The 21,546-nt window shown below is 35.3% G+C and overlaps 1 protein-coding gene across 1 annotated transcript in view; it reads right to left on the bottom strand.

The window, feature by feature from the left end:
- The window catches only part of LOC101896283 (leucine-rich repeat-containing protein 4), a 47,173-nt gene that overhangs the window by 12,991 nt on the left and 12,636 nt on the right, over positions 1 to 21,546 (bottom strand). The window contains exon 2 of the mRNA XM_011293357.3: positions 361 to 547. Coding sequence (XP_011291659.1) covers positions 361 to 547 — 187 coding nt within the window. The remainder of the gene's footprint in view (positions 1 to 360; positions 548 to 21,546) is intronic.

Genomic DNA, 21,546 nt, shown 5'->3' with positions numbered 1-21,546 from the left:
TGCACAAACATGCACACAAACACACTCACAAATTATGCTCGTCTGTCCGCCCTTTATTGTCATTCCTGCATTCAGTCGCCCGTCTGTTATTTTCGTCAACAACAACAACTACAAATCAAGTCCACTTAAATTGCAACATAATGACAATAATTGAATATCATTCATTCAATTATCATTGAATGAATGAATGAAAGAATATGCAACGACTGAAATTACACACCCGATGTGCTAAAGCAAGTTTCACGAGACTCGGACATTAGACGAAACACAATAACCGCTATGATGCACGACATTTTAATATTACACATGGAACCAATATAATAGATATTGGAATAGATACATTTTGAATATCGAACTTACCTCCACCGATGACTTGAGATATTGCGGCACCTCCTTCAGATTCATGTCGAAACAGCGTATCTTCAGTAATTTCTCCACTCGTAAATATTTGCATTTTCGTTCTTCGGGTCCGACGAAGCCAAATGCCAACATTTTGCCAAATATCGTGAGGAAGGATATTTGCAAGATCACCGAACTGAGTTCCATACTGAAATGAGAAACGAAACAGGACATTTCAATTTGGGAAGGTCAATGAGCAGTTGAGGAATGTTTTTTTGTTGTTTTTGTTGTATTTAAAGATGATGATGATGAAATATGCAAAAATATTTACGGTATTCGAATAAAACAATTTATGTTGATCTCATTATGGTGGCGCATGCATGTTTCGTATGTCGCGATGTATGTGTATGTTTGTGGGGGGTACTTCATGAAACCACTTCAACAAGTGCTAGAGGTATGTGTATAAGCTTGAAACGGCAAAAAGAGAATTTCTGTCGGGAGTGAAATATAAGAAGGATATCTTATGGACTATTCAACCCAATAAACGCACAGGAGGCAATGAACACTTTGCGAAATAAATATAAGTACATGAGGAAATTTTACCACAAAATTGCCACGCGACATTAAAGAGAGTGCGAGACGTAAGAGAGTGATGACGTAAGAAAAAAGTGAATTCTCTCATGAAGGCCTGTAGGATGTGTCCAACTGTCCAACCCCTATCGAAGGATTTTCAAATGTAATAGTCCTGCAAAAGGCCTTCCTGTCGAGAGTAGGCCCATGACTTCAAGCCATGGAAGACCTTCGGAAGGCTTTCCATTTATTTTTTATGTACATAAGAACTCTGTCCAAAGAAGGCGTAAGGTCATTCTATGGACCTTCTGTCCATAGAAAACCTGTGGAAGGTTCTTTATCAGTAGGAGATTTTTGGGAAATCTGTTGTCCCTCGAAGACTTGTGAATTTCTTGTGACTATTGAAGATAAGATGGAAGATCTTTTTATCCCTAGAAGAACTGTCCTTATCAGTAGGAGACTTTTGGAAAATCTGTTGTCCTTCGAAAACTTGTGAATTTTTTTCTGACTAATGATATGTGGAAGGTTTTTCTTATTGGAAAATCTTTTATCCTTAGAAGACCTGTCTTCAGTCCATAGTACATAAAATAACTGTGGAAGATATTTTGTTCCTAGAAGACCTGTGGAAGAATTGCGGAAGGTCTTCTGATCGTAGAACAGCTATAGAGGGACTTCTGTCAATAGAAGATCTGTGAAAGATTATTTGCTTTTACGAAACCTGTGGAAGGTCTATATAAGACTTGTGGGAGGTCTTCTGACTACAGAAGATCTCTGGAAGACCTTCAGTATATAGAAGACCTGTGGAAGATCTTCTTCTTCCTAGGAGACCTGATTGAGCCTTTTTGACTATATAACAGCTATGGAAGTCTTCTGTCTATAGAAGACCAGTTGGCGGTCTTCTGACCATAGAAGGTCTGTGGTAGGTCTTTTTAATATAGATGACCTCGGAAAGAATTTTGGCTATATATCTGTCCATAGAAGATCTGTGAAAGGTCTTCTGACCATTAAAGGTCCGTGTAAGGTCTTCTTAATATAGATGACCTCGGAAGTACTACTGACCATAGCAGACCTCTGGGACGTCTACTGGCTATAGAAGACCTTAGAAGATATTTTGTCCCTAGAAGACGTTGGATTGTCTTCTGATTAAAGAAGACTTGTGAGGAGTCTTTTGTCCCTAGGAAACCTGGAGACCTTCTCCTTCTGACGATAGAAGACCTGCGGAAGGTTTTCTGACTATAGAAGACCTGTAGAAGGTCTTCTGACCATTAATATAGATGACCTCAGAAGGTCTTCTAACTATAGAAGACCTGTGGGACGTTTACTGACTATGACGTGTGGAAGGTCTTGTGACTGTTGAAGATTTAGGGCCCTTGGAAGATATTTTGTCCCTTGAAGACCTGTAGAATGTCTTCTGATTATAGAAGACCTGTAGAATGTCTTCTGATTATAGAAGACTTGTGAGGAGTCTTTTGTCCCCAGGAGACTTGCGAAGATCTTTTGTCCCTAGGAGACCTGTGGAAGGTCTTCTGACTATAGAAAAACTGTAGAAGTTCTTCTGAATATAGATGAACTCTGGAAGGTCTTCTGACTATAGAACAACTATGAAAGGTCTCCAGACTAAAAAAGATCTATGGAAAATCTTCTGACAATTGAAGATCTGTGGAATACCTTTTATAAATAGACGACCCTTGGAAGATTTTTTGCATTTGGAAGACCTGTGGAAGATCCTTTGACTATAGAAACCTTGTGGAAGGTCTGACAATAGCAGACCTGTAGGGTGTCCGTCAAAATTAGAAGACTTATTGAAGATCTTCTAAATTAACAAGGCCTATAGAAGCTATTTTAACAACATGGAATGTGTGTATGGTCTTCTAACTATGGAGGAGGTGTTGGAGGTGTCCGTCAAAAATAGAAGACTTATTGAAGATCTTCTAATAACATGGAATGTGTGGATGATCTTCTAACTATGGAGGAGGTGTTGAAGGTCTTCTGATCGTAGAAGACCTGTGGATATTCACCCATCTATAGAAGCCTTGTTCAACGTCTTCTCTCTGAAAGGTCTGTTGAAAATCGTCTCTCTTTGAAAGACTTATTGAAGGTCTTCTCTCTATGAAAACTTCGAGAAAGTATAGGTCTTCCAGAGAGGATATACTTTTCACAAGTTTTTAATAAACAGAATTGTGGAAAATGTCGTCCATTTGGAAGATCTGTAATAGGTCTTCTAAATGTGGAAGATTTTCCAACAATAGAAGATCTGTGGACAGTTGTTCTATATCTAAAAGACATGTACAAAATCTCTTTACTATGTTTAGGTCATAGAATTGCTGGAGGAGATTTTTTACTCAATGAAGATTCTTCTCTTTCTCTCTCTCCCTCTCTCTTGAAGAACTAATTTCTATAAAAGACTCGTCGATATTTTCCTGAAACACGTTAAAAATATATAACTTTTTCCTTCACCTAATCTTACCCTATACAAACAAATCGCAGTGTATCTAAAAGAATAATTTTCATTAACATTTTATTGCTGTTGTTCTTGGTTCTTATTAGTATTGTTTTGTGAATGAAATTCGTTTTCAATTCCAAGATTGTTGTTGTTTCTGTTTTTGGATTGAAATACGATATCCTTCCTGTATGTCTGCTCTGGCAGGACATGCTACGAGACCCTCGGGCATGCAGCCAGCAGTCCATTGTGCTAAAGTGTAAAAATTTCGCTATAGCAAGGTAAGGTAATTTCAGGGGAATTCAATTGAAATGCTCGCACGAATCCATATATTCACAGATTCTTTGAAACAGTTATGGCATAAAAATTGAAATAGTTCAAAAGTTTCCATTTTTTAAACTCTACTTTGTGTGACGTTTTTTTTTTATCAAGCAAATAAACAAATTAGTACCTTTTTTGTTTCATTTTATTTAGAGAACATAAAAAACTATTTTGTTAAAATAAAATAAATATTATGGGGCGTTGTTGTCGTGAATTTTCGAAAAGTTAATCTATCATTCAAAATTCATTCATGCCTATCGCCGCATTCATCCGCACGTCTATTCATTGATTATTTGATTTTTCTTTACGCTAACGCTAGCAATAATTTTTATTTTCATTTTTTTTTCTTTACTTGACTTCCAAACAATTTGTAGCGGAATAAAGTAATCACATTTCCCTCGAACAGAGAATCCATCAAATTAGAATGCCACAAATTAACGCAGCAGTAAAAATGTCATCGGTCTAATTCATCATCAAAAAAAAAAAAAAAAAAAAAAAAAAAGAGCCTTAGAACAAAAAGTCAATTCACCGCTCGCTTGAATTCATTCAGAGAATGTAACACAATTTCGGTTAAGATTCAAGTTCACAAATAATTTAACGCCAAGCGGCTGGGAAATTGATCAACCCACCCACAAAACGGCACACTCCCCATACACCATCCCCAAAAGCAGAGACAACAACCAGAGGAAATAATAAAAAAGCCAAAAAAGAAAAAAAAAAACAGAAAAATGTAAACAAATAGAGGTGTGTTTACAGATATGCACAGTGGGCCATGAACAGTAAATACAGATAACTTGCTTTATAGTATAATTTTGGATTTGAAATCCTGGCTTATTATTGAAAAAAACGTAATAGATTGCATACATTGGGGCCTTTGGTGTGACTGTAATATGGAATTGAAAAAAAAATGCAGCAACATTTTAGAAAGTGACCTCGATACCAAATTTCAAATTCCATCCCTATCCCAAAACCCACAGCACATTTTGTAACACTGCATTTTTCGTTCATTCAAAGTACACATTTCCAAAATAACCTCCTCCTCTCAACTATAGATACAAACAGTTACGCTCATATCAAATTTCAGGATTACAGCATTATTCCTTCACTCAATACCAAATTTAGTACTTTTAGTACAATTTTAGTATATATTTCCAAAACCAAAATTCCAGATACAAACAGAGACCACAATGTCAAATTTAGAGATCCTATCCCCTCACCCAGTACCAAATTTAGTACCATTTAGTATTTTTCGTACAAATGCTGGAGGCATTTCCAAACCACCAGCAAATTTCAAACACAGATAATATCAGTAATCTAAATATCAAATTTCAGTTTTCTCTACTTTCACCCAATACCAAACATAGTACCATTAAGTACTTTTCGTACAATTATAGTACACATTTCCGAAACCACCTCTATGTGTCTGGGCTACACATGACACAGCTACACATAGTACTATTTAGTTCTTTCCGTGCACTTGTAGTACACACTTCCAAAACCACCTCCAGCTCCAGCTCCATCCTTTCACCCAATACAAAATATATTACCATAAAGTACTAAGTTTCAGATCTCAAGCACTATCAAATTTCGGGATTCCAGCTCTATCCTTTCACCCAATACCAAATATTGTACCATAGAGTACCAAATTTCAGATCTCAAGCACTATCTTTGCACTTGTAGTACACCTTTCCAAAACCAACTTCATACCTCAATCCAACAGAGACCTCAGTATCAAATTTCGGGATTCTAGCCCTATTCCCTTACCCAGTACCATTTAGTACTTTTCGTACAATTACCATGCACATCTCCAGAACCACCTCCAAATCTCAATTCCAGATACCAGCAGAAACCTCAATATCAAATTTGAGTATTCCAGTCCTATCCCTTCAACCAATACCAAACATAGTACCATCAAGTACTTTTCGTACAATTATGGTACACACTTCCTAAAACCACCTCTATATTTCCAGGCTACCCATTATCAGCGACTCGAATACTAAATTTCAAAGCACTATTTGGTTCGCCCAATTCAACAAATTTCCAAAGCAACCTTCATATCTCAATCCAAGATACCAACAGAGACCTCAGTATCAAGTTTTGGGGATTCCAGCCCTATCCCCCTACCTAGTACCAAATTTTGTACCACTTAGTACTTTTCGTACAAATGTTGAACGCATTTCCAAAACACCTCCAAACCCCAAAAACAGATACCATCAGTAATATAAATATCAAATTTCAGATTTTTTCTTTGCCTTCGCTCAATATCAAATATAGTACCATTAAGTACTTTTCGTACAATTAAAGTACACACTTCCTAAACCAACTTTCATATGCCCAGGTTACCCATTAACAGCGACCCTAATACCAAATTTCAGAATTCAAGCACTTTACCAAATGGTACCAAATATAGTACTATTTGGTACTCTTCGTGCACTTGTAGTACACATTTCCAAAAAAACTTTTTTTACTACAAACTAACCCCAAAGAGTACCGCAATTCAAATTTTCAAAGTCCCAGCTTCATCCGTTCACCCTAAATCAAACTGTTCCAAATTTAGTACCATTTAGTACAGTTCGCATAATTAGTATATATTTCCAAAACCACCCTTATATATCAAACTTACTTTAAATCCTTGATTCTCATACCAAATTTCAAGTTTTTAGCTCCATACGTTCACATTACACCAAATGGTACCATTTTTAGTACCAATTTAGAACTTTTCAGAACCTTACATTCTGAATTTTCAAAATACTTTCGGCAATACTAACCTGCACTTCACCAAATTTCAGAATTCCACCTCATTCCGTTTGTTTTAATACCAAGTATTACATTTTTAGTACATGTTAGTACTTTTCGTACCCTTGCCGTACTACAAACATCCAAAAACCCAGCCTACGTACCAAATTTGACCCTAGTGAAAAATTTTAAGATTTTAGCTGGCCGTTAATTTTCGGTCAGTCAGTCAGTTATATCACAACTCTATGATATATATTGACAAACCCCGAGGCCTACATAAGGTCGGTCAGAGGGCCCATCTGACAACTAAGTTTGCCGGCAAAATATATATTCTGGTTTGAAATTCAGAGAGAGTCAAATCAAAATATTTCAAATACTACTAAGTTTATTGTCAAATTGTTGTCAAAAGTAGTCATCTTGGCCGACCTTGTGTAGGCCTTTGAAAACACATTATTTGGTAATGAGCTTTCATGTTTTCTTGTTAGAACAGAACCACTGTATTTACCTGCCAATTGTCTATCGGTCTGGGTAGGCAATTTATGTGACCTCTGTCGTATTGTGTGCGCCTTTCATTCCAACACAAATTGTCGTCACTTCCAGTAGCAATGATAATTTAATGGTTCAGAGTATTTGCATTACACAAAATTATAGGTACAAACCCCGAGATGTCTGACCACATTATGGATGTGACAATCATGAATGGTGATCGTGAGTGATCACACGCACACACTCAACTAAACATATCTGAGTTACATGCAAGAATATATATGATCTTCACACACACACAAAAAGTAGTGTGCAATTTTCTCCTCGATTTGCGAATCAAAATTCTGGCCCACAAAAATTACTTTCAAAAACATACTTGCAAATATAATTTGAAAAAGTCTTAAGAAAATTATACCCCCCGTAAAAATGTGTTGATTGAAATTATTAAGATTGATTACAAAAAAATGGCCAATGCTATTCGCTATAAATTTCCAAAGAATTATGTATTTTCAATTTTGTGGAACTTTAAATTGACATAGAATTTATTTTTTGATGCCGGTGATTAATCACCCAATCAATGGGCCAATTTCCTTTTAAAAATAAACTGAACCTGCTCTTTTTTATTATTATTAACAGTTAGTGTATTTTGGGCCAAAAATTACTCATATTAATTATAAATGTTTATTTATAGATTAAATTAAATTTAACTATTTGTTATTTTAATAAAACAAAACAATGTTATTGTGTTTATTTGGATATATTATAAATTATGGTTATATTATTGTGTTGGTCTTTTTATACCCTCAGCCATATGGCTATAGAGGGTATATATCATTTGATACGGTCAAATAACGGTTTTAGACCCTAGGTCTCTTGGGACCAAATCCGTTTCAGAACATTTGGAGAGGATCTAGCGATGTCCGTCCCTCCGTCTGTCTGGCTGGTGCGCACGATAACTCTCGAAGGGAGTATCCGATTTGGTCCAAACTTGGTACATCTTAATATTTTTTTCAAACTTAGATCGGGTTCGGAGATGGGCAATATCGGTCCACTCCTTCTGGTGGAAATTTTCAAAAAAAAAATATTTTTTGCACATCCTAACATTTGCGACAGTGCTAAGTTAGGTATGAAAATAGACAATATCAGTACATTCCATCAAGTACCTCCCCCACAAATGGTTAAAATTTTGAATAATTACAACTCTTATAAAATGTGATGTAAGAGTCCGTTTGTATTCAAATTTCACACATACCAATATTTATATTAACCCAAGGTCTGGTGGAATATATCGGTTCACCCCTTCTCGTACCTTCCCCACAAATGGTCGAAATTTTCAAAAATATACGTTTTTTGCATAAATAGAGAAACGATAATCCGATTTTGCTCCAAGCTTGCAAATCCTAATATTCGCGTCAGTGCTAAGTTAGGTATGAAAATAGACAATATCGGTACATTCCATCAAGTATCTCCCTCACAAATGGTCAAAATTTTGAATAACTACAACTCTCATAAAATGTGATGTAAGATTCCGATTGTCTTCAAATTTCATACATCCCAATATTTATATTAACCCAAGGTCTGGTGTTAAGATAGAATATATCGATCCACTTCTTCTGGTACCTCCCCCACAAATGGTTGAAAATTTCAAAAAATACTTATTTTTTGCATAGAAAGAAAAACGATAATTCGATTTTTCTCCAACTTTGCATATCCTAATATTTCCATCAGTGCTAGGTCTGGTGCGAACATTGACAATATCGGTCCGTTTCTTCTGGTACCTCCCTCACAAACGATCAAAATTTTGAATATCTATGAAGCTCATAAAAAGCGAAATCCACATCCGATTCCATTCCAGACATGGTATAACTAAAATATTCCCAACAACACAAGATCTGAGATAAATATGGTAGAGATCGGACCATTTCTTTTGCTACCTGCTCCACATAGGGTTCAGGATTTTGAAAAACAAAACGCTCAAAAAAGCGAAATAAGAATCCAACTCTCTTCAAATTTCACACATACAAACATATTTGCTAACATAAGATCTGTTGCGAAGATGCTATATATATGCGAACCCCTTCTGGTACCTCACCCACAAAGGGACACAATTTTCCAATACTTTTATCTGTCATAAATTGCAAAACAACTCAGCGATTCTTTACAACTTGCTATATATAAATATATGTCTCTCAACAAGAATCCTGAGATGAATATGGAATTTAAGATTTCCCAAAAATTGGATATAATATACTAAACAATATATACTAAACAAAACGTAAACAATTTTGTGTATTGTCAAATAAATGTAAATTATTTATTATTTTCTAGATGTAAGACATTTCCCTTGGCGTTTCCTTGAAAAAATTATGAATTTATTAACCTTTGCTGGAAAGCAAATTTTTGACGACCTTCTATGCAATATAAGTTATTATTTTTTTTGCTAATAATAAAAATCATAAATTACATTAATATTATTAATTATGTTTTGGATTCTTTAAAACACTCATAAATTCTAAAAAGCATTTTGATGTAGTTCCACGGCAAAAGTCGTGTAATACGCCAACACCAACACACCACCCTTTCCAAAATATTTCCACACAAATTTGTCAACAACTCAGAATTATAGCCAATAAAAACTTTAAAATTTTATTTTTATGTTTTCAATTTAAAACCATTAAAAAAACAATATGTGGCTAAGGTGTTTAATAGTGTAACGAAAACCATAGAGAATTACGTTGTAATATGGAGAGCATCAGAGATATTAATTTACTCTCAGCTATCTGTTGGGCGCCACTGTTACAGGAATTAAAAATATGTCATCACTGCCATGACTGGGGAACATTTTATGTCACAGACTCTTTTTAAATATTGGAAAAAAATCTATCGATTGCTACACTTATTTTAATGTCTCCCTAGGGGGTTAATGAGGTGCATTATACATTTCAAAAATCTATTTGAAAAATCACTAGGGTTATAAATTTTACAAGGCCAATTACACATTTAACATGATGCTTAAAGTGAATTTTAACCTTTTATGTACAACATTTTTATAGTAAACATTTAAACATTCATTTCATACCCTCCACCATTCTATGGAGGGTATATTAGCTTTGTCAATCCTCGAAATATTCATGATAGACCCTACAAAATATATAAAATCTGGATCAGCGTAAAATTCTAAGACGATCTGTCTGTGTGTCTGTCTGTTTGTTTGCCCATCCGCCTGTCTGTTGTAATCATGCTATTTTTCAAACGAATTGAGTTAGAAGGCCAAAATGTTGCATATGCGTGTATTCTGACAGAAGTTAGGTTTTATTCAAAAATGGGTCATGTCGCTCCACGTTTTTGTGTAGCCCACATATAACGATACCTCCCGATATTCAGTATTTTGATGAACTGACTGAATTGTTTCAAATTTCGTATTTGAGGATCTTAATGGGTACTACAGCCTATGCCAAAAACTTACTTATGCAGGAGCACGTCTTCATATAGCCACCTCCCGATGTTCGTTATTTTGATGATTTTCGAGACATTACTTACCGGAATTGTTTAAAATTTCGTATTTGAAGTCCATAATGAATGCTTTAACCTATGACAGAAAATCGGTATTTTTCGTGAAACCGTCACACGCTGCACAAATGTTGCTCTGCGGTATTTTGGCCCATTCCCGGCGAAATGCTTGCTTGAGGTGATCGACACTTTGGTATTTTTTAGTGTCGACCTTTCTTGCCAAAATACTCCAGACACAAGAGACACAATAGTCTAACGGATAGGTATCCGGAGATTTTGGTGGCCATTGTGCACTGGAAATGAAGCGAGGAACCTCATGTTTGCGTGCCCAAGGCTTTAATACACCCTCCAGAATATTTTCACAACAGTATTTGGCATTTATTCTGATGTTGATTAATACGAGCGGAGGGCGACCATCGGCTGTTATGGCGGCCCACACCATCACCATGGCCGGCGTTTGAGTTCTGTTCTGGTGGCCAACCGAAGGTGCACATTTTAAGCTGACCTCTTTGGCAAGTAAACACGATCATTTTGTTTGTTTACAAACTGCTGGACAACGAAATTTTCTCATCGGAGAAAATTAAATTCGGCAGTTCACCACTTTCGGCGAAGCGAAGCAACTCCTTAGCTCTTTCGAATCTATTTTCTTTCTGTTGCGGTGTAATTTCTTGCGCTTTTTGGAATTTCAATGGCTTTACCCCGAACGCATTTTTCAATATTTTGCATTTTTCAATATATTGCCGATTGCGATATGTTCAGCTCACGCTCCATTTTTCGGCCACTGCGAAGCGGGTTTCGATCAAGTAGCTTTTTTACTTTCCGAACCATTTCTGCTGATGTTGCTGTTTTCTTCCGTCCACTTCCTTGACGTCGGGCTACGCTTCCAATATCACGGTAACGAGCGATGGTACGAGACACAAAATATGTATTCACATTTAAACGCTGGAGTGCTCTAACGATAGCCACTTGTGGTTTTCCAGCCAAATATAAAGAAATCACACTATCACGCTTGAATTCCATCACGAACAACATTTTTTCTGGAAAATTCTCATCAAATTGCTTTTATACGATTGTAAAAAATATAGTGATCTGTCATTGGAATAATTTTAACAACTGTCGGACGAGTGCCTTAGAAATGACAGCAGTCTAAAGTTGGTAGCATTTTTTTTATCTCACCCTGTATAAACATTCAACTCAACCAAAATTTGCTCGACACTGTATTAAAAGTTATCTATCTGTACCTTGAGATACCTCTACGATTTCTTCATAAATTTATAGAACAATTTGCTTGTCTTATCAGAAACGCTTGCTATCAGAATTCAACGTAGATATGTACGAACGTAGTTGAGAAATCTTGGAGATAATTGTTTGTTTTATCAGCCTAAAGAGGAGGGTGAAGAAAATAAAATGCACAAGAAAATCGTTTTCATAAATAATCAGTCCAATTATAACAATTCAATTCCGTGAGGAATTTTCTTTCTTTTCCCTTTCACGAATGTTCCAGAAATTATGCCACTTTGTACCTAACCACAATTCTATTCCAATAATTTAAAAAGGGACAATAGAACATTGTTGAAATTGGGAGTTCAGAATCAGGGTAATTCTTTAAGATTAATACGAGCGGAGAGCGACCATCGCCTGTTATGGCGGCCCACACCATCACCATGGCCGGCGCTTGAGTTCTGGTGGCCAACCGAAGGTGGACATTTTCAGTTTACCTCGATCATTTTGTATTTTAAAAAAAGCTGCTGGACAACGAATGTTTTCTGATCGGAGACCACCAAATTCGGCAGTTCACCACTTTCGGCCAAGCGAAGCAACTCTTTAGCTCTTTTGGGTCTATTTTCTTTCTGTTGCGGTGTAAGTTCTTGCGCTTTTTGGAATTTCAATGGCTTTACCCCGAACGCATTTTTCAATATTTGCCGAATGGAATATTGCGATATGATAAGCTCACGAGTCATTTTTCGGCCACTGTGACGCGGGTTTCGATCAAGTCGCTTCTTTACTTTTCGAACCATTTCTGCTGATGTTGCTATTTTTTTCCATCCACTTCCTTGACGTCGGGCTACGCGGTAAAGAGCGATGGTACGAGACACAAAAGATTTATTCACATTTAAATGCTGAGGTGTTCTAACGAAGCCCCATGTGGTTTTCCAGCCAAATATAAAGAAATCACACTATCACGCTTGAATTCCATCACGAATAACTTTTTTTTTTTCTAGAAAATTCTCAAAAAAATGCTTTTGTACGCTGGTAAATAATGTAATGAGCTGTCACTAGAATAATTCTGAGCCACTCGTCCGACAGCTGTCAATGTCGGACGAGTGGCTTAGAAATGACAGCAGTCTGAAGTTGGTTGCAGTTTTTTTCATCTTACCCTGTATTTACTAGTTTTTTTGTTTCCGTGCAAAACAAAGGAAAGCAGTTCTCTCAGAGCCGATATGAAATCTCGATTTTTTATTAGTTTTACCATTAAAAAAAACGTATGGCATGTATTAAAGTGTTCATTCGGTTTTTTTTTCCACAACAGCTAATTGACTTCTAGTTACTCAAATTTCTCAAAATCATAACGAATTGCGGCTTCAGCAAAAAAGCAACTTTAGAACTTCTTGCGTTCATTGAAAACTAATAAATTCTGCAATAATGTCATTCGATAAAGATAGTGTTTAAACAATAACATATTAAATTGTATTTTATGCCTTTGTTTATTTTTTATTCTTACGACAAAATGTTGATATCAGAACAAAAAAAAATTTAAAAAAAATCGATCAAGAAAAAAACGCAAAAAATGGAACAATAGCCAGAAAATCTCGGTTATCGCGATGATAAACACAACATCAGCAACAATAAATAAACAAATAAATAAAATAGCAAACATAATCACAATCGTTCTGGTCATTCTACCTGTGCTCAAAAGAAATTGCAAATTGACACCTCATGAAATGACATGACATGAAACTTAAATCGTCACATGGAATTTATGATTGCCGGGGATGTTCAATGAATGGCTGGATGACTGACTGACGGGTGGCATTTCAAAATCTCATGAAAAAAATGGATTTTCATAACAGAGTTGGCTTAAGTTTGACGTGTCATACAAAAATGTTCAACTTCCTCACAACGGTAAAACGCTAGGTCCAATCTTTAAAACGACCAACTAATAACGTTGATAATTTTCAAAATTCTTCCAATTGTTTTATTTATACCCTACAACACTATGTGTTGGGGGTATTATAAGTTTGATTGGGCCAAAAATTATGTAACTCCTCGAAATATTGATTTCCCACATAGGAAAGTATATATGGATCTTCCTATCTAGCCGAGTTGAGTCGATCTAGCTATGTATGTCCGTCCGTCCGTCCGTCTGTCCGTCTGTCCATGTTAATTTGTAATCCCTCTACAGGTCGCAATTATGGCCCGATCTTCACGAAATTTAGAATGGAGGTGGGGCTAGGGTCAGAATAGAAGCCTATTTCTTTTGGAGATGATCGCCAAATGTTTAGGGGTTGAAATGGACCAAATACTGAAAAAAATGTCGGATTTTGCAGTAGCTATACAGGTCGCAATTATAGACCAATCAACGCGGAATTTCGCATGTAGCTAGAGTTTAGGGCGGGGAAGAATCCTACCAATTTGGGTGGTCATCGGATAATATTTAGCGGTATATATATGTGCGTATAAATATGTGCGATATATATGTCTATCAAAGAAGATATGCTTGAAAGATCTCTTATATGTCGAGAACGGCTGAACTGATTTCGACAGTTCTCATTAATTCAGAATGGCCTCTTGGCAGGAAAGAAAAAACGTCTAAAAAATCGCATAAAAATATGTCCCTAAAGATGAAAATATTGATTTTGTAACATGTTCTCATATTTTTTCAATTTTGTCATATTTTTGGCATATTTTCATTTTGAATTAAACATTTTGTAATATTTCTACAGCTAACAAAACTAAGTAGTTAGGATATCAGGATATCATATACAGATCGCATTTATGGCCCAATCCTTACGAAATTTTGCATGAGGATAAGATGAGGGTCAGAATAGAAGCCTATTCTTTATTTAGGGGTTGAATTGGACCAAAAAACTGCAATATGGTCGGCAGGTCGTAATTATCGCCCGATCCTCACGCACATTTGAATGGGGGTTACCGGACATTGCAAAAGCCAAGCAGTTTTGGATGGCCATCCAAAAATATTCAATGTGTGAAGGAGTTTGCCAACTTTTGTAGACAAAATACAAAAAAGGTCCATTGCAGTGACTTTTTGGAGAATTCACAAATACAGGAAGGACGCACTTCTGACTATTTCGTTAACGCTGATTTCATTGGAGAATATAGTCAAATGTCTGTATCTCATATAGATGCGTTTCAGTCAAAAACCAATAATAAATGTTAATCTTTTGCCACTTCTGTGAGATTATAGGTCTTTGGGAAATATTGGTTCCAGATCTAGGAAGACCATTTACGTGCAACATCTACCAATAAATTGGAAATGAGCAAATTAGTTTAAGTTGCTATTATTCGAAAATTAGAGAACGAAACCTGATGGTTTTCTTTTATTATTTGTCACAAAATCTTGTGGAATTCTTTCGAGTATCTCGCCTATATAAACAGTATCGTTTATTATAGTGTTGTTGGGTATTCAACGGTCGGCCACGCTCGACTGTAGCCTTTGCTTACTTGTTTCCAAATACAAACATTCACAAAAATTAAAAGTTTCAAACAAGTAAGCAAAGGCTATAGTCGTGCGGGTCCGACCATGTGATACCCCACAACACTACAATATGTTAGAAGCACCCTTATGTCCAAATCGATTTTAAAAGAGTTCGCTTTTGATATTATGTCGCGGAGCACCGCCCAGATATTACCCTTAGCATTTTGACCAGAGACATTTGCCCAATATTTACGCACTCCGTCATGCTGTTAGTTCTTGTGGTCCATTTTACAGCTAAATATAATCCAATGGTCATCAAAAAGGCTAGAATTCTTTCTCGTCCTTTACTCTCTTCTCTGGCGTGTCGATTGGCTTCAATTGTGTGATGAGGAATTTTTTTGCTGTTTTTGGTTCATATTTTGCGATCTTCTCCAAAAGCAAGAGGCCCCTCTGTATCTCTAAATTTAGACTCATCTATATGATTTGCTTGTCTACGATATTTGGCTATATTCGTCAACAAAATCAGCATAAAAAGGCCAGAAGAATTTCGCCTGTAAGTTATTTTTTTAGCGTTTCGGTGGAATGGAAGAGTTGGTATTTTTTTTTCACAAAGTCAGGAACATTTTTCGTTGTTGGTCCATTTCAACTCCTAAATATATTGTAGATATCTTTGAAAGCAATAGGCCTAGCTCTTCATGAGCCTAAGCCTACCCTTGTGAAAATTTTCATTTTTCTGTATATAATAACCCCAACCTGTGTTGTGAGGTGAAAAAAATATTATAAAAAAAATCGCATGCGATGCTTCAAAATCTCTATTAACATCACCATTTGCATCTTTTTATGCGATTTTTTTAGATTTTCTTCTTTAATGCTAAGAGGGCATTCTGAATTGACAAAATTTGTCAAAATCGCTCCAGCCATTCTTGAGATATAAGAATTTCAGCTAACATCCCCTTCCTTTTTATATATGCATTGTATATATGTCGCTATATATATCCGATTGACCCTTTCGTCTATTTGTGATTTCGCCGGGATTAAAAATATTGGCGGTTTAATGGTAAATTTAACTTTTATTTAACATAAATGTTCTGGTCTATTTCACCCACTAAACATTACCCGATCACCATCAAAATTGGAAGGCTTCTGCCTAGGCCTAAGCTTTAGCTCCATGCTAGCTTCCGTTTTAATTGGTCTATAATTGCGACCTGTAGAGCAACTGCAAAATCAGGAAAATTTTCAGTTTTTCAATTTCGACCCTAAATATTATGCGATCATCTCCAAAAGCAATAGGCTACTCTGGCTCTAGCCCCACTTCCATTTTAAATTTCCTGAAGATCGGACCATAATTGCCACTTGTAAAGTGATTACAAATTATAATGGACAGACGGACGGACATACATAGCTAGAACGACTCAGCTCGGCGAGATAGGAAGATCCATATATACTTTCCTATGTGGGAAACCAATATTTCGAGGTGTTCCATAATTTTTGGCCCAGTCAAACATATAATACCCCAAACAAATAGTGTTGTAGGGTATAATGAGCTTTAGAATCTTAAAAACATTTCCATTCAAACTTTTACTGTATTTTTTCCTCCTCCTCTCCCTCTCTCTCTCTCTCTCTCTCTTATCCCCTTAAATTTCATAAAATATGGGTCACTTTCCTGGGTCGATTCCATGCGTCTTACATACCCCCATTACCTATGTGCAAAAACACACGCATGTAAATTCTATTTCCTCGCTAATTTTAGTGTCCAACTTCATCATTTACAACTTCATACATGTTTGACCTACAATAATTAAGAAAAACACACTTGCACATTTGGCCGATATTCAAAAAAACTAATAAAAACCGGCGGAAGATTTGCAAATTAAAAATAAAACGAAAATTTCCGGTGTTTCTTTTGCATTTTCAAAAAGATAAAACGACTGAATGACTGCCAAAACAAACGTAACGAAATGAAGAAGACATTTGGAAGATGAAATAAAATTGTGGCATATTTTCAATATTGTTGTTCTTATTTTGTTTGCTTCAGTGCAACATAAGCCCAAGAAACGGAAACTTCAAAATAAAGCCAAATGTTGGCAGGCGTTGAAATCTATGAAAATCTTCGAATATGAAATGTGAAAAATTTACACACATTACTCATACGACGTAGATGGCCAAATACGCTGGAGATAATGGATGAAAGAACGAGGGGAGGGTGTTTATTAATGGCGAGAAATGGATACTAAAAAAAAATTAATAAAAAAAAATATTCAGGGAAATAAAATCCTTCTCAGTACAGAGAGTAAATTTTTTTAGAAAAAAAACTGAAGAGTGGGTACCGGTTTTTTTTTATGAAAAAATTACCTCAAATTTTTATTAAAAAAAAAAACGGTCCTTATGACTCCTGGTGAATTCTTTTCCATACGTCTGTGTTTTTTCTAAAGCAAAAGTGCAACACTTCCTCAAGGGCTTTCAGGGCCATACTTTTGGACTTTAAAATTTAATTTTTCTTTTTAATTTTTTATCAGTACTTCCATAGCTATAATTGGGGTTTAAAAAAGGGCATTTGTTCAAGAACTTCCAGAGTTATATTAGAGATGTTAAATGACATTTATTTAAGGACTTTCAGAGCTATAATTGTGGACTTTATATGACATTTGTTCTAGGTTTCTCAGAGCTATATTTGTGGACTTTAAAATTACATTTCTTCAAGAGCTTACAAAGCTATATTTGAGGACTTTAAAGGACGTTAGATCAAAGAACTTTGAAAGACTTTGTAGGACATTTGTTCCAGAACGATAAATATTGATTTATTGATTTTAAAGGACACTTGTTCCAGAGTTATAATTGTGGACTTAAAAGGACACTTGTTCAAAGACTTCCAGAACTATAATTGTGAACTTCAAAGGAACATTGTTTAAGGGACTTCCAGAGCGATAATTGTGGATTTTAAAGGACACTTGCTCAAGGATTTCCAGAGCTGCAATTGTGGTCTTTAAAATACTTTCGTTCAAGGACCTCCAGAGTTATAAATTTTAATTTGTTGAAAGAATATTTTTCCGTGATTTTCGGAGCTGCAATCTTTCGGAAATTAGATTTCAGATTTTGAAGGAATAATAATAAAATAAGGATTTTGAGCGCTTTAAATAATAGATTTTTATGATACCATCAGAACTATGAAAATGAATTTTGCCTCATTTTTTTATTTAAAAAAGATCCCTACAACTCCTTGTGAGAGACCTCAATTCTGAGGTCGGATAATTTTTTCTATAGAAAAAAGTTGAGACCTCAATTCTGAGGTCGGATAAGTTTTTTCTATAGAAAAAGGCTGAGACCTCAATTCTGAGGTCGGATAATTTTTTTCTATAGAAAAAAGTTGAGACCTCAGTTCTGAGGTCGGATAAGTTTTTCCTATGGAAAAAAGTTGAGACCTCAGTTCTGAGGTCGGATAAGTTTTTTCTATAGAAAAAAGTTGAGACCTCCGTTCTGAGGTCGGATAAGTTTTTTCTATAGAAAAAAGTTGAGACCTCAGTTCTGAGGTCGGATAAGTTTTTTCTATAGAAAAAAGTTGAGACCTCATTTCTGAGGTCGGATAAGTTTTTTCTATAGAAAAAAGTTGAGACCTCAGTTCTGAGGTCGGATAAGTTTTTTCTATAGAAAAAAGTTGAGACCTCATTTCTGAGGTCGGATAAGTTTTTTCTATAGAAAAAAGTTGAGACCTCAGTTCTGAGGTCGGATAAGTTTTTCTATAGAAAAAAGTTGAGACCTCAGTTCTGAGGTCGGATAAGTTTTTTCTATAGAAAAAAGTTGAGACCTCAGTTCTGAGGTCGGATAAGTTTTTTCTATAGAAAAAAGTTGAGACCTCAGTTCTGAGGTCGGATAAGTTTTTTCTATAGAAAAAAGTTGAGACCTCAGTTCTGAGGTCGGATAAGTTTTTTCTATAGAAAAAAGTTGAGACCTCAGTTCTGAGGTCGGATAAGTTTTTTCTATAGAAAAAAGTTGAGACCTCAGTTCTGAGGTCGGATAAGTTTTTTCTATAGAAAAAAGTTGAGACCTCAGTTCTGAGGTCGGATAAGTTTTTTCTATAGAAAAAAGTTGAGACCTCAGTTCTGAGGTCGGATAAGTTTTTTCTATAGAAAAAAGTTGAGACCTCAGTTCTGAGGTCGGATAAGTTTTTTCTATAGAAAAAAGTTGAGACCTCAGTTCTGAGGTCGGATAAGTTTTTTCTATAGAAAAAAGTTGAGACCTCAGTTCTGAGGTCGGATAAGTTTTTTCTATAGAAAAAAGTTGAGACCTCAGTTCTGAGGTCGGATAAGTTTTTTCTATAGAAAAAAGTTGAGACCTCAGTTCTGAGGTCGGATAAGTTTTTTCTATAGAAAAAAGTTGAGACCTCAGTTCTGAGGTCGGATAATTTTTTCTATAGAAAAAAGTTGAGACCTCAACTCTGAGGTCGGATAAGTTTTTTCTATAGAAAAAAGTTGAGACCTCAACTCTGAGGTCGGATAAGTTTTTTCTATAGAAAAAAGTTGAGACCACAATTCTGAGGTCAGATAATTTTTTCTATAGAAAAAAGTTGAGACCTCAATTCTGAGGTCGGATAATTTTTTCTATAGAAAAAAGTTGAGACCTCAATTCTGAGTCGGATAATTTTTTCTATAGAAAAAAGTTGAGACCTAAATTCTGAGTCGGATAATTTTTTCTATAGAAAAAAGTTGAGACCTCAATTCTGAGGTCGGATAATTTTTTCTATAGAAAAAAGTTGAGACCTCAATTTTGAAGTCTGATTTTTTCCTATCGATAAAAGTGAGACCTCATTCCTGAGGTCTGATTTTTTTTCCTATCGAAAAAGTGAGACCAGTTCTGAGGTCTCAAGATTTTTTTTATAGAAAATTTTTCTGAATATTTATAATCTGACCTCGTTTTCTAAAATTTATTTCAATATTTGCGTTGTTTTTTTCAAATGTGTTTTATAAACGATTTTCAATTATGATCGATGTGGGTATTCGATTGGTTATTGATCACCGGCCAAATGGTGGCCAAACAGTGGTGGTCTGGCTATTAAGCCTTGTGGCGGCATGGCGGATGGATACATATGTCCATACATACATATACATATTGTTAACAAAATATGTATTAATTGATTCGGAAACCAAGCCACAGTACTTTGCAACAACAAAGAAAAACAATAATGATATTAATAAAAACAACAACAACAACAAATATATATGAAATGAAAAGGCTATCTATAAATAATCAATATGGATATTTGAGAGTCAGTTTTATTGTTGTTGTTATTGTTTATCATCCGGAAAAACAGAAATTCTAAAACATTTAGAAAAAAAAAACAAGAACACTTAAGTAAACATTTATTACACCTCCAAAGCCTTTAGCGATGTCTTGCCATTGTTGTTTTTTTTTTTTTGTTATGATTATGGCTGTCCATTGTCTTTTCAGAATTTGTTGTTTTGAATTCAAAATACCAGGGATTTCGATTTCAAACTTCAAAATTGTCTACGCTTTCCGTTCAAATGTATCTGATGTCAGAATGTTTGTGAATTATGGAAAGAAATTTTCTTCCATTTCCCATTCTCCTCAACTATCTAATACTTTTTCGGAATCGATTTGGACACATATGTAGGTGGCTACTTGGGCAGGCAGATTTGTTGTTCCTTTTTTTTTTTTGTTCTTTCGACTGGATTATTGGCCATAAATTCGTTAAGAATTCTTCTTTATGCTGTCATAGATGAGCTGGACCACACGCCACAAATCGAAAAGAACATTTGTTGCACATTTTTCTCATTCATTCATTCGTAAATATTTTTAATACTTCCGTTTATGATTTGTGAGCGGGGTGGGGGAAAAAGTGGGAAACTTGAAGAGAATTTCAAACACCAACCATAAACGTTTACATTGGGACCGTATAAAAATACGAGAAAATCCAAGGCGTTACCTGAAAAGAAACGAAATAAAGAAGAAATAAGATATGAGGAAAAATAGATTTAAAAGAGAATTAAAAAAAAATTTAATTATTTTAAGAATATTTTTAAGGACTATTATAGTCATAAACTAGAATTTTTTCAGATATATTTTTCCAAGGTCTATCAAACCCATAAAAGTGGATTTTAATACAATTTTTATGGACTATCAGAGTCATAAACGGTTATTTTTAAAATAATTTATTTCAAGGATCAAACGTGGATTTGTTAAAAAGACATTTCAAGGACTATCGAAATCATAAACGTGGAGCTATAACTACAGACTATGTTCAAGGACTTCTATTTCCTTTATGTGCACTTTGTCGAAGGATCTCCTGAGTTATAATTGTAGACTTTGAAGGACCTTTGTCCAAGGACTTTCAGAGCTAAAATTGTGGACTTTAGAGGTAATTTTTTCAGAGTTATAATGGTTGACGTTAAAGGACATTTGTTAAAGGACTTTCAGAGCTTTATTTATGCACTTCAAAGGACATTTGTACAAGGACTGCCGGGGCTTTAATTGT

The sequence above is a fragment of the Musca domestica genome, unplaced genomic scaffold (genome assembly GCF_030504385.1).
Source record: "Musca domestica strain aabys unplaced genomic scaffold, Musca_domestica.polishedcontigs.V.1.1 8, whole genome shotgun sequence".
Lineage (NCBI taxonomy): Eukaryota > Metazoa > Arthropoda > Insecta > Diptera > Muscidae > Musca > Musca domestica.
The sequence above is the reverse complement of the archived record's forward strand: the minus strand, read 5'-3'. Positions and strand labels throughout refer to the sequence as shown.